The sequence below is a fragment of the Carettochelys insculpta genome, chromosome 12 (genome assembly GCF_033958435.1).
Source record: "Carettochelys insculpta isolate YL-2023 chromosome 12, ASM3395843v1, whole genome shotgun sequence".
Taxonomy (NCBI): domain Eukaryota; kingdom Metazoa; phylum Chordata; order Testudines; family Carettochelyidae; genus Carettochelys; species Carettochelys insculpta.
Genome location: NC_134148.1, coordinates 1,364,311 through 1,391,583, shown reverse-complemented (window position 1 = coordinate 1,391,583; position 27,273 = coordinate 1,364,311). Strand labels below are relative to the sequence as shown.

The 27,273-nt window shown below is 45.9% G+C and overlaps 1 protein-coding gene across 1 annotated transcript in view; it reads right to left on the bottom strand.

Annotated features, from left to right (window-relative positions):
- Positions 1–27,273, bottom strand: part of HCN4 (hyperpolarization activated cyclic nucleotide gated potassium channel 4) — a 114,568-nt gene that overhangs the window by 60,792 nt on the left and 26,503 nt on the right. The window contains exon 2 of the mRNA XM_075006717.1: positions 21,119–21,542. Coding sequence (XP_074862818.1) covers positions 21,119–21,542 — 424 coding nt within the window. The remainder of the gene's footprint in view (positions 1–21,118; positions 21,543–27,273) is intronic.

The following is a 27,273-nucleotide window of genomic DNA, read 5'->3' as shown; positions in this document are numbered from 1 at the left end:
ATTAGCTGTCTTCCAGTCATTAGGTATGGAAGCTGATCCAAAGGATAGGTTACAAACTAGTCTTAATAGTTCTGCAATTTCCCATTTGAGTTCTTTCAGAACCCTTGGATGAACGCCATCTGGTCCCAGTGACTTGTTAACATTAAGTTTATCTATTTGTTCCAAAACCTCCTCTAATGACACTTCAATTTGGGACAGTTCCTCACTTTCATTTCCCACAAAAAACTGTGCAGGTTTGGGAATCTCCCCAACAACCTCAGCCGTCAAAACTGAAGCAAAGAAATCATTTAGTCCCTCCGCAATGGCTTTATCGTCCTTGATTGCTCCTTTTGTATTTGTATCATCTAGGGGACCCACTGGTTTTTTAGCAGGCTTCCAGTTTCTAATGTATTTAGAAAACATTTTGTTATTACTTTTTGAGCTTTTGGCTAGTTGTGCTTCAAAATCTCTGACTACAGCCAACACTGGTTGCTTCAGTGGCATGGGTAATAAACTTCACAGTAAGTAGACAAAGAATATTCCTGTGAAGGTCTCATCCAAAACAGATACTGATCAAAGTTCTGAAGAATGAGATTATTTTATGCCATCCAAAGCATTTTTGTATTGCTAGGCCCACCGACAGAGGGAGACAAAAGGGGAAATTGCCCAGGCACAGCGAGTTCTCATGAAGCAGGGCAGGGTAAAACACTTCCTTTCATCGGGTTTGAATCTGTTACCTTCTGAAGTATCGGAGAGGTAGCCGTGTTAGTACGTACCCACAAAAACAATAAGAAGTCCTGTGGCACCTTATAGACTAACAGGTATTTTGGAGCATAAGCGTTCATGGGCAAAGACCCACTGCGTCAGATGCATTCAAAAAATCCGCTAGTTCATAAGGTGTCACAGGACTTCTTGTTCTTTTTACATTCTGAAGTCAGTTGATCATCCCCTTGCTCTCAAGACTGGGAGAACAGAAACTCTTGATCCAAGTGCTCTATACCATTAAAAATGTCATATGCTGTCATTGTGTCTTCCCTTACCTGTTTCCTCTCTAAGGCAAATGCACCCAATCTTCCCATCTCTCTTCATAGGAAAGTTTTCCTTGATCATCTGCATCGCCTTTTCCTGAATCTCCTCTAACTCTGCAATGTTCTTCTTGGGATGTTGTGACCATTACTGGCCCAGTAGTCCAAATAAGGCCACATTGGTCTACAAAATGGCGTTACTGTACTCTCCAGACTGCTCCTCATGCACCCCGACCAGAGTAACTGAAATCAGAATCAGGCTCTTCTCCTCCAATTTCCACCCTACCATTTTTTCAAATGTCTAGTAGAGAACCAGACCAGGCTGGGGGTGGGGGTGGGGTTAGAAAGTGGAGGAAAAAGTGGTCCATGATGCAGAGGCAGGATAACACTGCTTTCCTGATTTGGATGAAGGTCTTTGCTCAGTTTCAGCTGAAAGTGACTCTCTCAGGAATTCACCTGCCATCCTGCTCATGTCCCTCCTCCCACCTTGGCCTCCACCATTGAGGACCACTCCACTTCTGCTGCCCTGCCTGATTTAATGACAGTTGTTGCTTCTAGCTGCCAACCACCTCCACAGTACTTTGAAAATTCACCTCTGTAGTTTGAAGTAGCACCAGCTGCACTGAAAATTACCAGGGAAAATGAACGACATCAAAACGACAGCGCTGATTAACCTTTATGACCTTACAGAAATCCCCCATGACTCTACTTCAGCATGGCACGAGCCCCACCAACCCTCCAATGGCTTATTAGGGAAATTTAAGTGTGGTTGTGTTTTTTTTATTCTAGCCAGTGGCTGCTCTCCAGGTAAAAATGACTTGGTGCAGCATGAGAAGGTGACAGTGGGAGATAAATGGAGCCAGTTGCTTGACCCCATAGCTGTGGCAGAGCTGAAATGTGACTCATGACAGAAGTGCGTTATCAGGAAGAGGACACAGATACCGGAGCCTGTACCCTGACAGCAGGGGTGTGTGAGGGAAATGCTGATATGCAGCAGTGGCAGCAGGAGGTATGCATGCTGTCCTGGGTCAGCTCCGAAAGGCTCTTCTGGAAGATTTTGCATTAGAATTCAATTATTTTGCCTTTGCAATAACAAGAATTATTCTCTCTTCTCTGACCCCTTCTGGCTAAAGATCTCAAGGCTCTTTACACAATGGCAAGTTAAAGAAGCTTCACAACCCTGCCAGGATGCTCTGGACACGTTATTTTCCCCCAGCTGATAGACAGAGAAACCTCAGCATAGGAAAGATGAGTGACTAGCTCAAGATGATACTGACTCACCTCCTCTCCCATGCAGAGAGGTCTGGGGTCCAGTTTAAAAATGGACAGTCCTACTTTTTTGGTGCACTGCCCCATTCAGCAAGAACTTAACACCAGATGTGGGTTTGGCCAGTGAAAACGAGGGGAGGAGAGTATGGCAGCAGGAGCATGCCAGCAGATGGGGGTGGTGCCTTTGTGAAGGGTGATACTTCTATCAATGGGTCCACAGGGACCTGCTGTAACAGGAAGAGGTGGGAATGTGCCAGGGCCACCTCACCCTCAGCCCCATTAATGTAACCACTAGATGACACTCCCTTCTCCAAAAGGCTCTTCCTAATGGTTACTGGAGAAAACAGACCCTGAAGTTGACAAAGTTCGAGTAAACTTAGTGCAGCTAGGCTGACCAAAAACGAATTTGAAGGCCATCTAGCAAAGGACTCAAAGATGGAAAAAAAAAAAAAAAGTACATCAGAAGCAGGAGACCTGCCAAACTTTGGTGGGGGGGAGGCAGCCCTGGACAGCGAGGAAGAGAACTCCAGGAACACAAGGCCAATGCGTAGTTGCTAAAAGGAGTCATTGCATTGGTCTTCACTGGAGAGGATGCAAGAGAGATTCCTACAGCTGAGCCATTCTTCTTATGTGATAAATCTGAGGAATCATCCCAGACTGTGGTATCAAAGAGAGGAAATTTCAGAACAAATTGATAATTTAAAACAGTAGTAAGTTCCCAACACCAGATGGTACTCAGCCAAAAGTTCTGAAGGAACTCAAATGTGAAATTGCAGAACTGTTGTGTGTGCTATGTAACCTACCGCTTAAAATCAGCTTCTGTTACAGATGATTGGAGGATAGCTAATGTGATGACGATTTTATTAAAAAGGCTTCAGTGATGATTCTGCAAGTTATAAGCAATTTGTCTAATTCAAGTACCAGCCAAATTGGTTGAAGCTATGGTAAAGAAAAACATTAACAGACACAGGTGAATAACATTTGCTGGGAAGAGTAAACAGTTTTTGTAAAGGGAAATCATATCTCATCAGTCTACTAGAGTACTTTGAGGAAGTCAACAAACATGTGGACAAAGGCAATCCAGTGGCTATAGCGGAATTGTACTTTCAGAAAGCCTTTGACAGGGTGCCTCAAAGATTCTTAAGTAAAATAAACAGTTGTGGGTTAAGAGGGAAGGTCCTCTCAGGGCTCAATAACTGTTTAAAAGATCGGAAACAAAGGGTAGAAATAAACGGGAAATGAAGTAACAGGAAGAGCAAGAAAATGGTGAACTGAAATAGGCAAATGATACAAAATTACTCTAGATCATTCCCAAGCAGACTGTGAAGAATTACAATGGGAACTCTCAAAGCTCGGTGGCTGGGCAACAAAATGGCAGATGAACTTTAGTGTTCATAACTGCAAACATAAACCCAACCATGCATGCAAAATGATGGGCTCTAAATTAGTTGTGAATCACTCTAAAAAGAGATCTTGGAGTCACTGTGGATAGTTCTCCGAAAACACCCACTCAATGTGCCATGGCAGAAAAAAAATTGAACACAGAATATTATGAACCATTAGGAAAGGGATAGATAATAAAACAGAAAATATCTTACTGCCGCTGTATAAATATGGCACGCCCACACCTTGAATACTGCTTGCTATTCTGGTCAGCCCATCTGCACAAAGATATATTAGAAATGGAAGAGGCACAGAGAAGGGCAACAAAAATGATTAAGCATATGGAACCGTTATCGCATGAGGAGACAGTAAAAAGACAGTGGTTATTCAACTTGGGTAAGAGTCAAGTAAGAGGGGAGATGATAGAAATCAATAAAATCACAAATGGTGTGGAGAAAGTGAGTAAACAAGTGTCATTTACCTCTTCCCACAACACAATGAACCCAGGGTCACCCAATGGAATTAAACAGGCAGCAGGTTTGAAACAGTCTCAGGGAAGTGCTTCTTCCTACAGCATACACAGCCTGTGGAACTTGCTGTTAGGGGATGTTGCAAAGGTCAAATTTATGACTGGGTTTGAGAAAGAATCAAATACACTCCTGAAGAGAGGTCCAGCAATGATTATTAACCAAAACATGCCAGAAGCTGAGACCATGAGCAGTGGAAGTGTCCTAAGGGGCAGGGCCCACAGACCTGTGAAGTGTGATCCCATTTGTCTGTGCTACCCTCATGGTTCCGTACTCACACTGCCCATTCTGCCCCCTTCCGTCACGCTGTCTACTCCCCGAAGACTCCACGCATGTGCCACCTCAAACAAGATCCTGCTCCTGCATGCCCAAGACTCCACCCCCCACTTACTCCTTTCTGCTCTTCCCTGTTTTTATGGCCAGTAAAAAGTGAGAGGGGCGTCATAGACCCTGGTCCGCAATTCCGGTGTCCCTGCCTGGGACTGGATGACAGGGAACAGATCAGTTGAAATTCCCCTGTTCTGTTCGTTCCCTTTGAAGCACCTGGCATTGTTCACTGTCGGAAGACAGGACACTGGGTTAGACAGACCTTTGGTCTGACCCATTGTGGCCATTTGTATGTAGGAAACTCACTTTATGGTTGGTAGTACTTTTGCAAGAGATAGTACTAAAACCCACTGGGAGATATGCCAAAACAGCACCAGTATTAAACCTCTTTGCATTTCAAGGATGGTTGGGAAGACTCAGCTCTCAGCCTGGCCCTTAGTGTTTAGGTCTAGGTTGAAGCCAAGCAGAATTTCCCATTTGTTTCACATGCGGTTGAAATGTTACAAGAAAAGATTTTGCCTCCTTCCATTAACCCTACAACAAAGCTCAACTTCTGCACTCACAACATCACAATGTTACAGAGCCACAACCACCTTTGAATGCACCATGTGGAACTCCACATAGATCCTTCATCCTCCTCTCCACTGCCATCTCCTCCAAGCCTGTAGGTGTGTACATGGGAAATGGTTTGGAAAAACACTGACACTCTGGAAGGAATTCAGAGAACAACAAGCACAAATAATAAAAGGGCTGGATCACCAATATTTCACTGGACTTAATGACTCCATAGGTAATGGAAGGTGAAGTGGAGAATATAATTACCAGCTATAAAGGACTGCAAGGCCAGATGGGAGTTTCCAGCTCCCTGCGATACAAGCATCCCAAACTTTGACAAAGTCTGATATTCAGATCATGATTCAGGACACATACTTGTACGTGAGGATTTCAGTTCTTGCAAGGACATAAAATTATCTCATTCTGAGGTTTTGGTTGGGACTCTTTCTAAACTGGTATGAGGGGGATTAACCAGAAGTAGAAGTCATCAGGAAAGGGGGCATTTAAACTGAGTATCAGAGGAAAGTTCTTGCTTAAGAACATAAGAATGGCCATACTGGGTCAGACCAAAGGTCCATCCAGCCCAGTATCCAGTCTGCCGACAGTGGCCAATGCCAGGCGCCCCAGAGAAGGAGAACAGAAGACAATGATCAAGTGATTTATCTCCTGCCATCCATCTCCTGCCCTTGTACTGAAAGCTAGGGCACCATACTTTACCCCTGGCTAATAGCCATTTATGGACCTAACCTGCAAAAATTTATCGAGCTCTTTTTTAAACCCTAATAGAGTCCTGGCCTTCACAGCCTCCTCCGGCAAGGAGTTCCACAGGTTGACTGTGTGCGCTGTGTGAAGAAAAATTTCCTTTTATTAGTTTTGAACCTACTACCCATCAATTTCATTTGGTGTCCCCTAGTTCTTGTATTATGGGAAAAGGTAAATAATTTTTCTATATTCACTTTCTCCGTTGCTTGGGAGGTTTCATAGGCACTGCCAGTGTCCCAAGAGATACATATGAACACTCAGCACCAGAGTGGGTTCTAGGGTGCAGGATGGTGGGAGTGGGAGGCATCTATGTGCCTGTATCTAGATAGCTCAACAGATTTTGCCATTTCAAAACTTATCACCCAGGAAATTTAAAGTGACTTCAGAAGTCCTGCTGACACCAAGAGACAAATTGAGACATGCCATTTTAGCCTGTCTGGCCGTGCCAGGCTGAGACTGCAGGGAGATGGCTAAGCAGAGCTTTCAAGGAGCAGTCATTCTCCTGGGAGACTCTACAAATCCAGACCTAGGTGGCTTGGGTCATGGAGCCAAGATCTAGGACTCTGATTGTGATCCAGCTCTGGGGAACACAGGCAAGCCCTGCTGAAGCCCTAGACACCTCTCTTGTGCTGAGTTCATCTAATTAGGTGTTGACATGAGCAGCTTTCTTCTGTACAGGACAATAAAAACCCAGCATATTGTTAATGTAAAATGGAATTAGCTAATGTTTGGGCAAAACAGACAGGAGAGAGGCAGCTAATCAGCCCTATTCAGGGGAAGCAATTCCAGATTGGGCTGTGGTGAGATACAGCAAATCAAGGAGAATTAATACTTGGCAGTTTGCTGCACAAAGCCAAAAACCAAACACAGCTGCTGCATCTTAAATGCTTGCCATCCGTTTAGGGATGCTGGAAGAACAGGCCTGTCAGCTGCTTTCTGAGCCATTATCCTCAGAGCTTCCTCACAATGCTTACAAGAAAGCATCATTGCCACTTGTCTGATTGCTTGTTACCACCAGTGTGGAGAGTGCATCTCTCCCAGCTACCTGCCAGGGGACTCTGGCTCTGCACCATAGGGGTAGATGACTCAACAGCCACCATCTTTATGAGTGGCTGGGGCACGATCAACCTCTGCTCTGCCCCAGGCCCCACAACCTCCTCCTTTCCTGCCAATCAGCACTCCTGCACACAGCAGACAGCGGGTCTGGGAGAGAAGGGGATTGGTGGGATCACTGCAGGTTAGAGGAGCTGCCGGTGCACGACTGATCTGCGAGGCTGGCAAAGGGTGCAGACCTCCTGCTATTTTTTCTGGATGTTACAGCCTGGAAGCACTCATGATGTTGGCACCTATGGATGACTATCAGATGTGGGGCTGGGGAAGGCTCCCAACCTCCTCCTGCCTGAGACTGGGCCAGACTCTGGCCACATGCCTGGAGAAGAGTCTCCTGCACTATGTCTACACAGCAGCCTTATTTTGAAATAAACTATTCTGGAAGGGGTGGCTTTGCAATATCCAGGGAGGGGGAGATGCCACCCGAGACAAGGACATTCTCCCAAACCTCCTCTCCAGTTGGGGGCACAATTTTAGTCCGGGAGCCCCAGAGAGCTCTCTTCAGCAGTTGCACTCAGTTTGCTTTTGAGAGGACTTTGTTTCTGACGGGGAGGAGGCTTGCTGTTAGGATACCAGTGTTCCTCTACATGGTGAGGGATGTGGCTATAGGAGCACAGAAGGTCTCAGAGTCTATTTGGAAGCTCTGCTGCTGGAGCTCCAAGTAACGGATTCTGGAGTTCCCAGAGTCTCCAGCAAACTGAAGATTTAACTACATTAACAATGCAACGGGCCTCCCCTTGGTTAAGTGTTGGTGGGTTAAAACAGGAAGGGTTCTTAATGCACTGTCAGGCCTCATCCAGCCAATCAATCAAAGCCCAGAGAAGAGCTCCAGCCTGTCCTTGCACCCTCAGGCTATTTCTGTTTGCTCAGAGCCAGCAGAGCAGGGGCTGGAGGAAAAGAGGAGTTTGTCATGGAAGAAGGAGCTGAGAAATTTCATCCTTCTGAGTTGAGGGAAATGTCAGCTGCCAGCCCAGAAGAAGTTACATGATAATTTCTACTTCATGGAAATAAGGTTAAGTTGAATGCATTAAGCTGGCAAACTAGATAATTGTATGTCCTGAAACTGTCTACACAACAGCTCCTTCCACAGCTGTGCTGAGAAAATAACTTCATCAGCAAGGCTCTTGCCCATCAGCCTGCGCAGTGCCGCATCCAGACCCAACTTCTATGGCTACAAACCCCTGGAGATCACACCTGCCACAGCTGAGGGTCTGTTTCAGACAGCTCTTCTCCTGGCACTGCTTTTTAACCACTGGGCCTGTGACAGTCAGGCAGGTTCCCTACCTCACTGGTGGGTCTAGCACTCATCTCTCCCCCACCTCATTTGACACGAAAGCAGCAGAGAGGGAGCACTGCCCGTCCACTGTCTCATTAAGTTCTTCACGTGACATGACCACATCCCATAGAGCCTTACTGGTCTCACGGTCACATTTCGGCTGCTGCCCTTTGCTACCGCTACAGCACACTGAGCTCATCTGTGATGTGGTGCCAGGCACGTTTGGTTGCATGCATCTCTCATGCTGCCCAGGGCAACATGGTTTTCAAGTGGCAGGACCAAGGCACTTGGATCAACATCCCCGTTTGTAATCAAACCCTCAGTGGAAAGAAGCACAGCAGCAGCCACTAATGTTGGGCACGTGTTATTTTAGGCAGCTTGGCCACAGAAGATGCAGCCCTGGCTAAGCAGAGGGCTGCACCGACCTGTGGCAGGTCTGTTAGGGCCCATGTACTGACTGAGCTGGTTTCTGCGTCATGGCAGCTTCCCAAAGCCACGGAGAATGGACACCTTCTAACGTGGCCTACCTCATCTGATTGCTCTGACCTACAACAGGTCTGAGTAGGCCTGAATCTCAGCTGCTTACATGTAGCTCGGAAGAGACCCATCAGAACTTGCCCTTCTTGGCTCCTGTGCTGACTGGACTCTCTCCAGATTAGTTAGAGGATTACCAGAGGCTTGTCAGCCTGCTGCAGGTGGCCTTAATCTGGAATTCAGAAAACAAGACACAGCACTAGTGTGCTCCAGCAGTGCCTCATGGCTCAGCGTGGCAAGGGCACCAAGGCTCTACAGAAGCACAGTAGGTGACTGGCTCGTTACCAGTGCTTACAGAACCTATATGGGGAAGAGTTTACAGTCCTCCCCATTACCCTTATTTATAGGCCTTCTAGGAAACCACCAGGGTTGGAGTCTGAGGCTGCATCTACACTACCAGATAAAAACTGAACATAAGAAGGGCCACTATTGGGTCAGACCAAAGGTCCATCTAGCCCAGTAGCCTGTCTGCCAACAGTGGCCAATGCCAGATGCCCCAGAGGGCATCAATCAAAGACAACAATCAAGTGACTTGTCTCCTGCCATCCATCTCCAGCCTTTGACGAAAAGAGGTCAGGGACACCATTCCTACCCCCCTGGATAATAGCTTTTTATGGAGCTAACCTCCATTAATTTATTTAGCTCTTCTTTGAACTCTCTTATAGTCCTAGCCTTCACAGCCTCCTCTGGCAAGGAGTTCCACAGGTTGACTGTGCACTGTATGAAAAAGAAATTTCTTTTATTAGTTTTAAACCTGCTACCCATTAATTTCATTAGTGTCCTCTTGTTCTTTTATTACAGGAACAAGTAAATAACTTTTCTTTATTCACCCTCTCCACACTGGTCATCATTTTACATACCTCTATCATATCCCCCCAGTCTCCTCTTTTCTAAACTGAAAAGACCCAGTCTCTTTAGCCTCTTCTCATATGAGACCCATTCCAAACCCCTAATCATTTTAGTCGCCCTTTTCTAATGCCAAAATATGTTTTTTTGTGGTGAGGAGACCACATCTGTACGCAGTATTCAACATGTGGGCATACTATGGTTTTATATAGGGGCAGTAAAATATTCTTTGTCTTATTTTCTATACCTTTTTTAATAATTCCTAACATCCTATTTGTTTTTTGACTGCCACTGCACACTGAGTGGATGTTTTCAGAGAACTATCCACGATAATCCCAAGATTATCGCAGAACACAGAACAATGGTCTCAAGTTGTGGTTGGAAAGGTCCAGGTTGAACATTAGGAAAAACTTTTTCACTAAGAAGGTGGTGAAGCATTGGAATGGTCTACCCAGGAAAGTAGTGGAGTCTCCATCCCTGGAGGTGTTTAAGTCTCGTCTCGACAAAGCCCTGGCAGGGCTGATCTGATGGGTTTGGTCCTGCTTAGAGCAGGGGGCTGGACTTGATGGCTTTTTTAGATCTCTTCCAGCTCTATTGTTCTATGATTCTAAGATCTCTTTCCTTATTAGTTCTAGCTAAAGTAGCTCCCATCATATTGTATGCATGCTTGGGATTATTTTTTCCAATGTGCATTACTTTACACTTACCACATTTAAATTTCATTTGCCATTTTGTTGCCCAGTTACTCAGTTTGGTGAGATATTTTTGAAGTTGTTCACAGTCTGCTTCCATCTTGACTATTTTGAACAGTTTAGTATCACACACAAACTTTACCACCTCACTACTAACCCTTTCTCTAGATCATTTATGAATAAATTGAATAGGATTGGTCCTAGGACTGACCCTTGGGGAACACCATGCATTACCCCTCTCCATTCAGAAAATTTACCATTTAGTCCTACCCTTTGTTTCCTGTCTTTTAACCAGTTCTCAATCCATGAAAGGATCTTCCCTCTTATCCCATGACAAACTAATTTACACAAGTGCCTTTGATGAGGGACTTTGTCATAAGAACAGCCATACTGGGTCAGATCAAAGGTCCATCTAGCCCAGTATCCTGTCTGCCGACAGTAGCCAATGCCTGGTGCCCCAGAGGAGGTGAACCAAAGACAATGATCAAGCGATTTGTCTCCTGCCATCCATCTCCCGCCTTTGACAAAAGGCTAGGCACCATACCTTACCCCTTGCTAATAGCCACCTATGGACCTAACCTCCAAATATTTATCGAGCTCTTTTTTAAACTCTGTTAGAGTCCTGGCCTTCACAGCGTCCTCTGGTAAGGAGTTCCACAGGTTGACTGTGCGCTGTGTGAAGAAAAACTTTCTTTTATTACTTTTGAACCTGTTACCCATTAATTTCATTTGGTGTCCTCTAGTTCTTATATTATAGGAACAAGTAAATAACTTTTCTGTATTCACTTTCTCCACACCATTTGTGATTTTATATACCTCTATCATATCGCCCCTCAGTCTCTACTTTTCTAGACTGAAAAGTCCCAGTCTCTCTACCCTCTCCTCATATGAGACCTGTTCCAAACCCTTAATCATTTTAGTTGCCCTTTTCTGAACCTTTTCTAATGCCAGTATGTCTTTTTTGAGGTGAGAAGACCACATCTGCATGCAGTACTCAAGATGTGGGCGTACCATAGTTTTATATAAGGGAAGTAAGATATTCTTTGTCTTATTTTCTATCCCTTTTTTAATTATCCCTAACATCCTATTTGCTTTACTGACTGCTGCTGCACACTGCGTGGATGTTTTCAGAGAACTATCCACTATAATTCCAAGATCCCTTTCCTGATCTGTTGTAGCTAAATTTGCCCCCATCATATTATATGTATAATTGGGGTTATTTTTCCAAATGTGCATTACCTTACACTTACCCACACTAAATTTCATTTGCCATTTTGCTGCCCAATCGCTCAGTTTGATGAGATCTTTTTGAAGTTCTTCACAGTCTGCTTTGGTTTTGACTCTCCTGAACAGTTTGGTGTCATCTGCAAACTTTGCCACCTCACTGCTTACCCCTTTCTCTAGATCATTGACGAATAAGTTGAACAAGATTGGTCCCAGGACTGACCCTTGGGGAACGCCACTAGTTACCGCCTTCCATTGTGAAAATTTACCATTTATTCCTACCCTTTGTTTCCTGTCTTTTAACCAGTTCCCAATCCATGAAAGGATCTTTCCTCCTATCCCATGACCACCTAATTTACATAAGAGCCTTTGGTGAGGGACCGCGTCAAAGGCTTTCTGGAAATCTAAGCATACTATGTCTACTGGATCCCCCCCGTCCACATGCTTGTTAACCCTTCAAAGAACTAACAGATTAGGAAGACACGACTTCCCTTTACAGATACCATGTTGACTTTTGCTCAGCAAATCATGCTCCTCTACGTGTCTGACAATTTTATTCTTTACTATTGTTTCTACTAATTTGCCTGGTACTGACGTCAGGCTCACTGGTCTATAATTGCTAGGGTCTCCTTTAGAGCCCTTTTTAAATATTGGTGTTATATTAGCTGCCCTCAAATCATTGGTTACCGAAGCTGATTTAAAGGATAGGTTACAAACCACCATTAATAGTTCCGCAATTTCACATTTGAGTTCTTTCAGAACCCTTGGGTGAATAGCCTCCGGGCCCAGAGACTTGTGACTGTTTAGCCTATGAATTAATTCCAAAACCTCCTCTCATGATACTTCAATCTGGGACAGTTCCTCAGATTTGTCACCCATAAAGGACGACTCAGATTTGGGAATCTCTCTAACATCCTCAGCCGTGAAGACTGAAGCAAAGAAATCATTTAGTTTTTCCACAATGGCATTATCTTCCTTGATTGCTCCTTTTATGTCTCTATTGTCCAGGGGCCCCACTGTTTTTTTAGCAAGCTTCCTGCTTCTAATGTACTTAGAAAACATTTTACTATTGTTTTTTGAATTTATGGCTAATTGTTCCTCAAAATCTTTTTTGGCTTTTCTTATTACATTTTTACATTTAATTTGGCAGTGTTTATGTTCCTTTCTATTTTGATCACCAGGATTTGACTTCCACTTTTTAAAAGATGCCTTTTTATCTTTCTCTGCCTCTTTTACATAGTTGTTAAGCCATGGTGGCTCTTTTTTAGGTCTCTTACTGTGTTTTATAATTTGGGGTATACATTTAAGTTGGGCCTCTAATATGGTATCTTTGAAAAGTTTCCATGGAGCTTGCAGGGATTTTACTCTAGTTACTCTACCTTTTAACTTCTGCTTAACTAAGTTACTCATTTTTGTGAAATTCCCCTTTTTGAAATTAAATACCAGAGTGTTGGACTGTTGCGGTGTTCTTCCCAAACACAGGAATATTAAATGTTGTTAGGTTATGGTCACTATTTCCAAGCGGTCCTGTAATAGTTACCTCTTGGACCAGACCCTGTGTTCCACTCAGTACTAAATCAAGAATTGCCTCTCCCCTTGTGGGTTCCTGTACCAGCTGCTCCAAGAAGCAGTCATTTAAGGCATCAAGAAATTTTCTCTCTGAATCCCTTCCTGAGGTGACATGTACCCAGTCAATATGGGGATAATTGAAATCCCCCATTATTAGTGAGTTTTTTATTTTGATAGCCTCTCTAATCTCCCTTAGCATTTCAGCATCACTATCACTGTCCTGGTCAGGTGGTTGATAATATATCCCTAGTGCTATATTCCCATCAGAGGAAGGAATTGCTATCCATAGTGATTCTATGGAACATTTTGATTCATTTAGGATTTTTATTTCATTTGATTCTATATTATCCGTCACATACAGTACCACTCCGCCACCGGCTCGACCCATTCTGTCCTTCCAATATATTTTATACCCCGGTATGATAGTGTCCCACTGATTGTCCTTATTCCACCAGGTTTCTGTGACGCCTATTATGTCAATCTCCTCCTTTGATATGAGGTACTCTAATTCACCCATCTTATTAGACAGACTTCTAGCATTTGTGTAAAAGCCCTTTAAAAAACTACCACTATTCATGTGCCTGCCCTTCCCTGATGTACTGGATTCTTTTACATGTGATTTTTCTTCATCTGATCTGGCCCATACTCTATCATCTCCCTTCTTCTCTTTCTGACTGAATTCTAGAGAATCTCTGTCAATGGAGTCTTGCCTAAGAGAAGTCTCCGTCTGATCCACATGCTTCTCCGCACCAATCAGCTTTCCCCCATCTCCTAGTTTAAATGCTGCTCTACGACCTTTTTAATGTTTAATGCCAGCAGCCTGGATCCACCTTGATTTAGGTGGGGCCCATCCTTCCTGTATAGGCTCCCCCTACCCCAAAAGTGTCCCTAGTTCCTAATAAATCTAAACCCTTCTTCCCTACACCATCGTCTCACCCACACATTGAGATTCTGAAGTTCTGCCTGCCTACCTGGCCCTCCATGTGGAACTGGAAGCTTTTCTAAGAATGCCACCATAGAGGTCCTGGATTTCAGTCTCCTTCCTAGCAACCTAAATTTGGCCTCCAGGACATCTCTCCTACCCTTCCCTATGTCATTGGTACCTACATGTACCATGACCACTGGCTCCTTCCCACTACTGCATATAAGTCTGTCTAGATGCCTCGCAAGATCCGCAACCTTCGCACCAGGCAGGCAAGTCACCATACAGTTCTCCCAGTCATCACAAACCCAACTATCTATATTTCTAATGATCAAATCACCCACTACTAACAACTGCCTCTTCCTAACAACTGGCGTTCCCTCCCCCAGAGAGGTATCCTCAGCGCGAGAGGATACCATAGCACCCTCTGGAAGGAGGGTCCTAACTATGGGATGGTTTCCCTCTGCCCCCATTGACCGCTCTCCTTCCCTGAGCCTTTCATCCTCCTTAACAGCATCGGGGCTGTCAGATTGGAGGTGGGACAGCCCTACTACGTCCCAGAAAGCCTCATCAGCATAGCTCTCTGCCTCCCTTAGCTCCTCCAGTTCAGCCACCCTGGTCTCCAAAGCCCGCACTCAGGCTCTGAGGGCCAGGAGCTCCTTGCATCAAGTGCACACATAAGCCACCTGCCAACAGGGTAGCTAATCATACATATTACACTCGACGCAATAAACAGGATAGCCCCCGCTCTGCTGCTGGTCTTCTGCCTGCATTTCCTCCTCTGATTTAATTTAATTCTATATGTGGTTCTTAAGTAAAAGTATCAGATGTGGATGCTATAAAAGATTTAAGGACGTTACAAGTAACTAGCTCCCTCTCGAAACTCCCGCCTGTTAGCAGTCAGCCTGTTTGCAACAGCCCCGGTCGAAAGCACCCTGGTTGCTTGCCAGCAGGGTTTAAAAGGCTCTGGCCTTCCTGATAGCCCCTCCCTCTGGCTACAGCTCAGCCAATCAGCACAGAGGTTTAGATTTCAAACCTAATCAAGGCTCACAGCTTCCAACTGCCAGCCTGAGCACACAGCCTTTCAGACAGACAGCTCAGCACTCCAAACTCCAAACAAACAGACAAACACAAGCCCAGAACCCCCAAAACACAAACACCCACACACTCCAGACAGCCACTTACCTCAAGGTGCTGTAGATTGCCCCCTCCTTCACCAGGAAAGCCCCTCTCAGAACTCCCACCTGTTAGCAGTCGGCCTGTTTGCAAGAGCCCTGGTCGCTTGCCAGCAGGGTTTAAAAGGCTCTGGCCTTCCTGATAGCCCCTCCCTCTGGCTACAGCTCAGCAGCTTTCTGGAAATCTAAGTATACTATATCTACTGGATACCCCTTGTCTGCATGTTTGTTACCCCCTTCAAAGAATTCTGATAGATTAGTAAGACATGATTTCCCTTTACAGAAACCATGACGACTTTTGCCCAACAAATTATGTTCTTCTGTGAGTCTGACAATTTTGTTCTTTACTACTGCTTCAACTAATTTGCCCAGTACTGATGTTAGACTTACCGGTCTGTAATTGCCAGGGTTGCCTGTAGAGCCCTTTTTAAATATTGGTGTAACGTTAGCTGTCTTTCACTCCCTGGGTAGAGAAGCTGATTTAAAAGATAGGTTTCTAATCACAGTTAACAGTTCTATAATTTCACGTTTCAGTTCTTTCAGAACCTTTGGGTGCATGCCATCCAGTCCTGGTGATTTGTTACTGTTAAGTTTTTCTATGTGTTCCAAAACCTCCTCTAATGACAAATTTAAAGGAGTTAGCCTGATATTAAAATGCCACTGTCTTCACTGTAAATACCATTCGCTCCAATTAGTGAGCCCTAATACTGATAACAAAATGTCAATATTACTGGATAGGTACACCATCAATTTCGAATTTAAAATTTCGACTAAAGGCTAGTGTGGAAGCGCCATGTATTTAATTCAAACTTATTAGCCTCCAGAAGGGTCCCGTATGTATCCCACAAAGCTACATGGTGACCCTCCATGTATGGCTGCTTCCTTCTCTGCTGCTCTCCATCCAGGTGCACAGGAAGAAGGTCACAGGAACCCTGTGAATTTTTGATTGGATTAGAATTAGAATTTGAATTCTGCAGCACCCAGGACTGCAAATATAAAGGTCCTGACATGCAGTCAATGGAACCGGGCAGAGGTGTACAGAGCTGATAGCACAGCTCCCCGCCGCTATACCAACACGTGCAAAGGATGTGTGCCAATGTCTGCAGCGGACGCACGGCTGACGGAACAAGGCGGAGGTGGACAGGGCTGACAGCACAGCTGCCCACCACTACGCCAACATGTGCAGAGGACGCGCAGCACAGGGAACCTGGACGGGTTTCGGGGAGGGCTGAATTCTGTTACTGGGTGCTCTGAATTCTAGGACAGTACTTTGCACTCTGGGATTCTAACATGAAACACCCACAAGCTGCTGGGCTAAGGCACTGTGGGTAGGTACTCGCAATGCACTACTCATGCTGTCAAACTTGCATAGGGCAATGGGGACGCAGAAGCAACATGGAAAAATGATGGGTCAGATTTCAGGAAGGTTTGTGGAAAAAATTTGAATTAATAAGAACAAGGTTAAAAAAAATACAAATTTATTAAAGATCAAATTTATCTCATACTGTAGACATAGTCTGAATTTCCTGGGCCTGTGTCAGACTCCAGCTCTCTTTCACCTGCAGCCCCATGTTAAGGTGACATAGCAGCCTGGCGCAAGAACACAACTTACCAGAAAACTGTACTCAAATATAACTGTTGGGAAAAAAAATAGCCAAAACATGGACTTTGAATGGGGAGCAGCTGCTGCTGGCTGGGAAAGAGATCCAAACTCTCCAACAGCAGTTCTGTGGTAAGTCACAATGCCCAGGACACATCAAGAGAGGAATGTCCTATGGCGTAGTGAAGAGAGTCCGAGGACGGCAAAGTGAAAGGCTACAGGACCCTTTAGATCATGGTTTCCTAAACCAGGGTGGGGGCATGAAGAAATTTCAGGGGGTGTGCAAGGCAACTCAGTACTCCCCACCCCCATCATTCCCCATACCCAAAGAAAAAGCTGTCCCTTGCTTCTGGCTCTCAGCCCCTGCTACTTCACATGGGTGACCCAGCACAGCCGCTATAAAAAGCAGGCAGCCAGCAAAGGCCCACATGGACCTAGCTGCCTCCTGCAAAGGCAAGTGAGTGTGGGCTGGGGAGGAGGAGGAGGATGGAGTTAGATGAGGGGCTGGTGGTGGCTGGCTTTGGGGGAGGGGAAGGGCTCAGGCAGACGGCTCACAGGCAGCTGGGGTGGCTGGCCCACAGTAAAAAACAGGTAGGGGGCGTGAGGGTTTCTCAAAAGTCAAAAAGGGGAGCATGATGCCAGAAAGTTTGGGAACCACTGCTCTAGACAGTGTGTGGAACGGATTTGCAATAGATTTGATCATCCCCGTCTTTAAAACACCATACATTTGGTGCTGCGGAAAAGTGCCAGCGTGCTAGCTTTGGTGACTGTGGTTATACCCAGGTAGGCAGAGGCAGAACCATCTTCCATATACCATCTTACTAACATATTTTCATCCTGCTCTAGGATCACCCTTCCAGTCTGAGGAGTAGCACCAACACAAGTGGATCTGAATGTGAAATGAGGACCAATGGGCTGGCTGTGGTGATGGTTTGTAACAGACATGTGTCTGCCCAGAACTGAGCAGAGATAGTCTAACAGCTGTTTAAGATGGCAAATAACGTTCACTCACTACCAAGCTAAAGATGAACTAGTGACCAAGAGACAGATGGGGCTCTGCAGCCCTGGGAGCCATCTATTCTATTTATTATTCCATTTCACCGACAATAGAAATATTCTGTGTTTCCAAAACGTAACAGTAAAACTGCTTCTTTCCTCTCCCTCCCAACTTCCTCTTCCTCTGCAGCCACCCAGCTGGTCAAATATTTGCCTTGCTCTTTATAATTCATTACAGCCCATTTTATGATATTCACTTTGAAACAGTGCCTTTTCATTGCCTGTGCAGAAAGCTTAATTTACACTGCAGCATCATAACTTCCTGCTGAGGCCAAAACACAAGACCAAAGCTTGTTAGCTGTATTCCTCTACCAATGACACTACTCAGGTACAGCTGTCAATCCTTAACAGCCACAAGCCAGTAAGGGAGGTTGTAATGATGTGTCCATTCCTCACCAGTGACTGTTTGCTGCAAAAGAGGTCCTTCTCCCACGTTAAAGAGCAGCTCACCAGATAGAAGGTGAAGTCCTGCCCTGCAGAAATCAGTGGGAGTTGGAAGCAGTGGGCCATTGATTTCTGCCAGAGGCGACAGGTGCCAGGGCTCTTGGTCACTCTGTGCAGTGGGAATGCAACTTACTAAGGTCTCAGTAGGAGAGCTAGAGGTTGCTTGGGGAGGGAAGGGCCATACCATAATATACGGGAATCTGTTCTCCTTCTTCAAATGCTGCTAGATTCCAGCTCAGAAACAGCAACAGAGTGCCACAATATATGTAAGGCAGAGAACTGGACCCAGCTGATACTGCAAGGAGGTGAGGTGGGATGCAGGGAGACAGACTGCAATGCGCTCTGGACATGAGGACTAGCCAATTGCCTTTTGTAATGAGTGTGAGTGGCCAAGACTTGGATTAAGTCTCATTGGAAAGATGGCACATCAGCGCCATGAAGTAGGTATTCAGACAAGGCCATTTCCTGCTGAGTCATCAACTCGGCTTTCTGCAGCACCTTCTCCTCTATATTTACAAACCAGACTTAGACAATGGGAAGGCAGTAGGGTCAAGTGGAGAGACACCCAATAGGAGCCCTCGAGGCCTGGATTCTGTTCCCAGTTCTGCTTCTGACCTGCTGTGTGAGCTGGAGAAAGCTGCCCCCTACTCCAGGCCTCTACTCTTCTTCCCTGCTTTCATCAGTCTTGTCTATTTATAGACTATTTGGAGTGACTGTCCCTTGCTGTCTGTCCATATGACACCAAACACAACAGGGCTCCAATACTGACTGGGGCTTCTTGGAACTATTCTGATTACTATTAATGAGGAGACACAGATGAATCATAGAAGCGCAGAACTGGAAGGAACCTCGAGGTTGTCTTCTGCACTCATGGCAGGACCAAGCACCATCTACACCATCCCCAACAGGCGTTTGTCTAAATATCTTCAATATCTCCAATGATGGAGATTCCACAACCTCCCTAGGCAATTTATCCCAGTGCTTAACCATCCTGATAGCTAGCAAGCTTTCCTAATGTCCAACCTAAACCTCCCTTGCTGCAGTTTAAGCCCATTGCTCCTTGTCCTGTCCTCAGAGATTTTTCTCCCTCCTGGAGTGGGGGGAACCCCAGGGATTTCACAGTAACTGTGGCTACCTCCTCCTTGGCCCATGCCATTGTGGGGTGCATGACAGGCAATGGCAGTTGAATAAATCAGTGCTCTCCAAACTAGGAAACCTGGAGAACAAATATGCCTTGGAGAGTAGAGAGAGGAAGACAGGTCATCGTCCCAATACAAGAGCTAAGTTCCACTCCATTTCATACCAGGGACACATGTCAGTAGAGATGCTTTGGAGGTTCACTGGTGTAACCGAGCACAGGGTTTGCTAGTGACATGGATGAAGCACGTTCCCCTCAGACATGGGCAAGCTACAGGGCACTCTTCCATAGCTCCTGTGGAGGGAGCAGGGAAATGACAAGTGACCAGTTCTTAAGCTCTGGCCAAGGCAGGGGGCTCCAGAAAACCAATCTGGCAACCAGAGTATCAGCACCCACAGGTTGGGATTTTCTTGCAAGGCTGGGGAGGCTGCAAGGCTGGCCAGACTGTTAAGTTTCTTCCATCCCCATGCACTGATTGTTTGCTGGCAGATCATCTAGCTTTCTTTCCCCCTTGAGCTGGAGAACTTAGAAAAGCAGGCAGGTTATGAATCCATCACCCAGCTGTTTACTCCAGAGGTAAGCACATAAAGAATGAAGTCACTGGATACACAAGTGCTGCAGGTTCATGTAAACAAGTTTCTGAGGCTAGGTCAGCAGCTCTGCGGGCACTTGCGGAGAGGCCCATATCCTAGGTCAGCATCTCAAATGCAGCCACCTGCAGATTTCTGCATTCACAACAGCCTGCAAAGCATGGATGGAGATTGGAGGGCATTGGTATGCATTTGGTATGGTATGCATTTATCACAGAGGAGCACTGACTCCCAAACAGTAGGAGTCATTCCCTCCCCTTACCTCTGATCTGCTGTCGTGGAGGAATAGGTCCCTCCCTGCAGCACCCAGCCTTGTTCCTGAATAGCTGTTACACCAGCAGTGAGACGTGCTGCTTTGGTGCCACCAGCAGGGACTGGCACCCTGCACTGCACAGCCTCCTCAGGGGCTCTGGATGGTGCTTCAGGAGGCACAAGAGGCTGGCATGCACAGGGCCTGGGGCAGTTCGTCAGTGGAAGCAGCTGCAGTGTTTGGTTGCTGGGGTGCTCCTCTAATCAGCTCCCCCACTCCTGCCTAGCTAGGGCATAGAGAGACAGATACTGCTGGCAGCTGGTGAGTTCCCGAGCCCCATTCCACAGGGTGGGATCTTGCTGAAGGGCAGGACATTATGGGGGGAAGGCAGGGACAGAGAAGGATCAGCACTCAGGATGTGTAAAGGTGCAGATGTATTTGTTTTTCCTAAAGTTAATTAATTACTTTAGGACAAACTGGCCAAGTGACCATCAGCATTTGTTGAGAGAGCTCCGGTAGCACTTTCTGGCTCAGGAAGAGCAACAGCAGGCAGGCTGATTAGTTGGATGTTTCTCCTTACAGTTGATCTACAACCTCATCTGACCTCCGGGGGGATGACCTGAATTTACTCTCATTTAAGACGGTGCACCATCATCCAGCACTGCATCACGACCCTGGAGCCAGCACTGGCTAAAGCAAGAGTGCCTAAATTCTGCCCAGGGGAGGGCCCTCCTGTCAAAAGCCATATCTAGAGCCTAAATCTCCTCCAACTTACAGTGGTGGGAAGTGAGAAGGATGGTGCTCCCTGGTGTGAAGGGAAAGGGGCTTCAAGGACCAAGCACACATGAAACATGCCTCTGCTCACCTCCTCCCATTGGTGGATGTAGCGGATGAGCCTGGAGAGCCGCAGCAGGCGCAGGAGGCTGAGGATTTTGGTGAAGCGCACAATGCGCAGAGCCCGGGCTGTCTTGTAAACCTCTGAGTCGATACGGGTCTCCACAATCAGGAATATGTAGTCCACAGGGATGGAGGAGATAAAATCCACCACGAACCAGCTCTTCAGGTACTTCATCTTAATTCTTTGGGGGTCCAGGATGATCTCAGTGTTGTCCTCTACCACGATGCCGGTCCGGAAGTTGAGGACCAGGTCAATGAGGAAGAAGGTGTCCGAGACCACATTGAAAACAATCCATGGGGTGGTATTCTCGTCCTTGAAAAAAGTGATGCCCACAGGAATAATGATGAGGTTTCCAACCATCAGGAGCAACATAGTCAGATCCCAATAGAACCTAGACGGTGAGACAGAGACAGGAGATCAGCCAAAAGAAGTGGGTGAGAGAGACCAGGTTATCTGCTTTCTAAGACTCTCTTCATAGCTTCCCCACACCCTGCCCACTGGTCAGGGGTAGATCCAGGGAACACAAGTGATTCCTGTATTACTCACTCCATGTAAAGAGGGATTTTAGGTTGTTGGTATGGGGGGTCCTGACAGGAAAGAAGATGGAGGGGGGTGTCCATACCAAAATGCTGACCAGAGCTTTGGAATAATCCAAGACGCTGAGACATTTACATGGCTGATGAAAAACCACCACCATTCTAACAATAAAGACACAGTAAAAATGCTAGCCCTCCCACTTCAGGCATAGGCCAACAGTTGCCCTTGGGGCATCAGAAGAAACGTAATGCTTCAAGCAAGCTCTCAGAACTGCCTGCGGTGGGTTTCTTGCACCTGCCTCTGAAGCAGTTGGTATCAATCACAATTGCAAACAGGACTCTGCACCAGATGGAGTGTTTTGTGACCCAGTGCAGAACTCCTGACAGCTCAGCTTAGATTTCACACAGCACCTAGTGTGCGGGGAGACTGGACTTTTGGAGGTTAGTCAGTATTCCATGGATGCCCAAGCAGCGCAGAAATGATCAATAAAGCTCACAGGCACGTGCCTGAGAATACATATTTCACTATCAAAATAACTAAGGGAAACACTTTACTGCTGTGCCCTCAAACCAGTCTCTAATACTCTGGTCTCTTCTTTATTGGTTGATCGATATTATCTGAAAAACTCTTGGAACAGCATTCATTTTATTTTTGGAAAGCACTATATGTCTGAGCATATTCCTTGATGTTATAAACCACTCACTGGTTTTTACCAGGCATTAACGATCATTTTAGCTATTATGCACAAGGCTAATCCAGCAGCGAATCCAGACAAAAGCAGATGAAAAACCTTGCTAGTTCCCACACTTTGCTGAGGAGTCTCACAAATAATCTAGTGACCTCACTCCAGTCCTCAGACACTTAACTAGTGGAGGCCTTAATGTAATGTGGCCTCATTATTGCCATGACTGCCTTACTGCTACACAATATACTATATGTGGCATTTGCTGCTATATTAAGAAGTAGCATAAATAATTAACATTAAGATGCACTTGTCAAAGTAAATGAACAAAGTGCACAGGGCAAACAACTTTGTTTGCTTACTTGCACAGTCACAAGGTATTTTATTTATTATTCTTCATTTCTTCCACATCCAATTTGTTCTCTGCCACGGAGAGCTCAAACAGGAAGACAAGGTTGCCATCCCAAAAGACTTACAAGATATAAATTCTACGCCTGTTCACAGTGTGGTACTCTTCAGTGGAGTTGCTCTGGATGTCCACTGGTGTAACTGAGCACAGAATTTGGTCAGTGAAAGAGACACAGCACGTGTTTCTTGGCAAATCAGCTACTTGGCCAAGATGGGTTTACATCAACCACACCCAAACTTTGGGCTGCTTAGAACATAGATCTAGGTAAGAATCTTACACCTTGACCCTGTATCTTGGGCTAGATTGTCAACTGATATAGCATAGGGCAACTCCAGTAAATTCAACGGAGCTACATCAGTTTATGCCAACCGGGGAACTGACCCCTTATCTTTAGTTTAATTCTTAGCAAATAATGAAGACTTCTTTGTACAGATCAATGAACAATGCCCACCCCAACATAAATATATTATACTAGAAGACTTGCACCCAGCATTGTTTTGCTCCTTTGGGGCACAGGGGTTTGGGGGGCAGGGCTGGGGGATGCCAGCAGGGGCTTGGGAATGTGGGGGGCTCAGGGTAGGAGGATGGGGGTGGGAAGCGCAGGACTTGGGGGATGGGGGAAGGAGGGGCTCAGGACAGGGGTTTGGGGGCTCAGAGCAGAGGGTGGGAGGCTTCACCCTGGGGCTAGTCAGGGGCTATGCAGGCTGCCTACCAGCTGCTCTCTGGGACCAGATGAGGACAGCAGGAGCTGTGCAGCCAAGCCAGTGGCTGCTTCTTGTGGCAGGACATTTGCTGCCCCTCTGTGGTCATTTTGGGGTCTAACTGTCCCCTGTGCTTCCTGCCCCCAAGGTCACTCATTAATCAAACTTTATCATCGCATCCCTCCCTTCCTGTTTTATGAGAAACAACTGCATTCCATGCACACCCCATTGTCCTGGCACAACCAAACCTTGGCCATGCTTTAAATTATGCAGAGGAAGCTGCATCCCAGATTTGGTGGTCCTAGCTCTTACCATTTAGACATTAGTGTCTTGAACAAAACAGACCCACAGACCAACAGCCTGACACACAAACAGAGATGCACTAACTCTCAAAGCTATAGTAGATCATTGTAAGCTGTATAGACACATACATTTTCTAGAGAGAGATGCATGGCGGGAATTTTTAGAAATATTCAGCATTGGCCTAAATCTGGTCCCACGGAAGCCTCTGGACAGAGGACAGGCCAACAACCCACCAGCTAATTTTACCTCTCTCTTCAGTGTCTGGGCATTGCCCTGCAATATACCCAGTGCAACTCTCTACTCAGCATGCAAGCACAGTAGCTGATGCTGGAAGCTAGGCAATGAGACGAGTCTGCATGTCTGAGCGCAACATCATGTCATATCAAGATACATGCTAGTACTGTACAAATCCAAGTTGCGGGCTTCTTTACTAAGGGCCTGAGTGACAATGCAGCTTCCCATCCCAGTTATCCAGATAATCACACACCAGCATGCATGTCTGGAAGCCATTGGTAGATGTGTTCCCAAGAGAAATATCCTTGCAGGGCACCTTTAATCTAACAGTTGGAATACAGAGGGAGACGTACACACAGAAGAAGAGCATTATTCCTCTCTGAGTTTCAAATGAAGCGGACGAAAGCTAAAGCAGCAGCCAGTTCTGCATACACACAAAGGTGACAGGTACTTTCTGCAGAGATCTTTTGATGAGTTCTCTGCCTGACTTTCTCGACATCAGCAGGTGATCTTAGGGTACAGCAGAAAGTGAGAAACTGATGGCATTGGCTAACTAGTCAGCATAGGTAGCAGCAAACATCCCACATGCAGGTCGAGCAATATACAGAACTATGATATTGCAGTCCACTGTAAATTAATCCAGATACACAGCTCTGCCAGCTCCCACGTCCTCACCACAGCTGTCCCTGCTACTCCAGACCAGTGACCCACCCCCAGCTCTGCCAACACACCTCAGCCCTGACCTAACCAACAGCAGGGACACTGACATTGTAACACAGAGATTTGAATTTTGCACACGCACACTCACAGGCATTCTGTGAGGTGGATAAGCAGAGACCAAATCATAATATTCATTTTCACATGTTACTTAAAGTGGAGCTTCAGCCCAGCTTTGGAGAGGTGAGTCAAGACAAATGCTATCGATTCCTCGTGTTCCTGGCATTTGTGGGGCACCACATATGGAGTAGACAATGAGCATCAATAGTCCATGCACCAAGTACTCAGCGATGGGTGTCCAAAACAGCAGAGCAAACACAGCCTTTGACCTCTATGAAGAAGATAACGGAGATTGAAAAGCACCAGGATTTTGGCCTAGACACCATTGCCACGCTGCAAAGAATTTCTTAGTGGGATTTGCTGGCCAGAATTCCTAAAAGTCAGAAATGGAACAATAAAGAAGCAACAGTCCACATACATTTTTAATCTAGGTCAAATGCAACACATTTAGTGAAGGATCATTAAGTCACTGCCAATGGCTGCTCAGTGACCACAACACCCTGGGGCAAGCATCATCATCATGTTGTTTTATGCTTCCAGTAAGAAGCCTCTCTGACTCCTTTCTAAGTTATTGACTGAAAAAGAGTAAAAATGCATGTGATGTACATGTGACAGGATCCCCGGGATACAGCCTGGGATTGAGGAACCACTCTGCCTCCTTAGCCTGGGCTGTCTCTCACCATGCTTTGCTAGTGACAGGTAGCAAACCTCTCGAGGTGCTGCAACTATTCAGTACAACAGCATGAGATGCCTCACACTCAGCTAGACTGCATGAATACTCCCAGAGAAATCACAGAGAAAGACACACACCAAATCCTGTCCCACTTACAAGCTTTGTGCCTCAGGAATATACCATCTTGAACTGCTCAAAACAAGCAATGCAAATTTATTAATTACTTCACCACTTCATCAACAGAAAGTGGACATACACCAACTTTTGTAAGTTTGAGCAGATTCACCAAGCACTTCATGCAAGGATAAAGAGTAAAATAAGTTTGACTATAAGTTAGTTACCAGTTGAAAATATAAACTTGCAATCTAAACTCTCAATCCTATTAGCCTGGACAACAACGATTATTCCGTTTCTCTTACCCCACTGGATACTGCATTTCAGAGTCAGGAACAAATCATGCCAAACCAACCTAACTCCCTTCTTTGCAATAAAAAGCCTGCAGCTGGGCTCATAGGACTTGAGCTAATAAGTAGTTTAATTGCAGTGTAGATACTTGGGCATGGTTGATGCTGGGCTCTAGGGCCCTGTGAGAGGGGAAGGTCCCAGGCCTCAAGCTGCAGTCTACATCACAGTTAAAGAGAAGCTTAGCCTGAACCAGCTGCCACAAGTCAGCTGCAGGTTTCTGGTTGCAATATAGGCACATGGGTCTGTCCTATTCAACCTTCTCGTTAATGAGTTGCAATGGGAATCTACAAAGGTGCCTAACTTACTGTGTTAGATGCCCACATCCCAGTGTTAGCTCCACTGCAATTGACAAAACTCTTGTACACGCTAGCTGCCTGAACTTGCTTGGCCCCTGAGCTTTTCAGAGTTAAAATTCCCAGTGTAACCATGTTCCTGTCTCCAGGCACACGAACACTGTCTCCCTCCAGATGTCCAGATGCCTGTCTTCCGCCTGAACCCCAGAGTGATTCACAGGCGGGGGAGGACAGGCATTCAGCCAGACCTATGTTGTGTGCAGGGCCCACTCCAGCAGGCATGCTCAGCGGCTGCCTAGCAGACCAGGTCCCAGTCAAGAGTTTGGCCAGAGAAGGAGGTGGTGCCCATCTTACATCTCTTAGTTCAGTGGTTAAAGCACTTCCCTGGGCTGCAGGAGACCAAAGTACAGATTCTCACCCCGCACCCAGCAGAGGGCCCTGCAGCCCAGGCTTCATTGACTATACCCATGAGAGGATGGGGTAACATGCTCACAAGAGGAGTGTGTCTCACGTTGGCTAGCTTGGGTGGTGGCTAAAATGCTGGCTTCTGTGGCTCACATTCCAAAGCACTGCCTTCTCCGTATCCAATTGGCAGGGAGTCTGGGCATCTAACCCAGCGCTGCAGATCTCAGTGCTGAAATCTGTGATCTTCTAAGCCTTGAAAAGTTAGATGCCACAGTTCTCAGTATGGCAATCGCTAAAACCATTTGTGGATGCTCCCTAAGCTTAATGGACTAGAGAGTACATGCAGGTGAGACCATGCTTGGAGTGCTGGCATGCATTTAGGAACATGGCAAATTGGAGAACTGGTCTGAAATTAACTAGATGAAATTCATAATGGTAAAAGCAAAAGTACTCTGAACTTAGAAATGAAAACTCAAAATGGGGAATAACTAGGTAGGCAATAATACCTTGGAAAGGATCTTGGGTTTTAGTGGATCACAAATTAAGTATAAGCCAATATGAAGCTTTGCAAACAAAGCAAATATCATTCTGGGATGTACTCACAAGACTGATATATGTAAGATGTGTGCAGTAATTGTTTTAC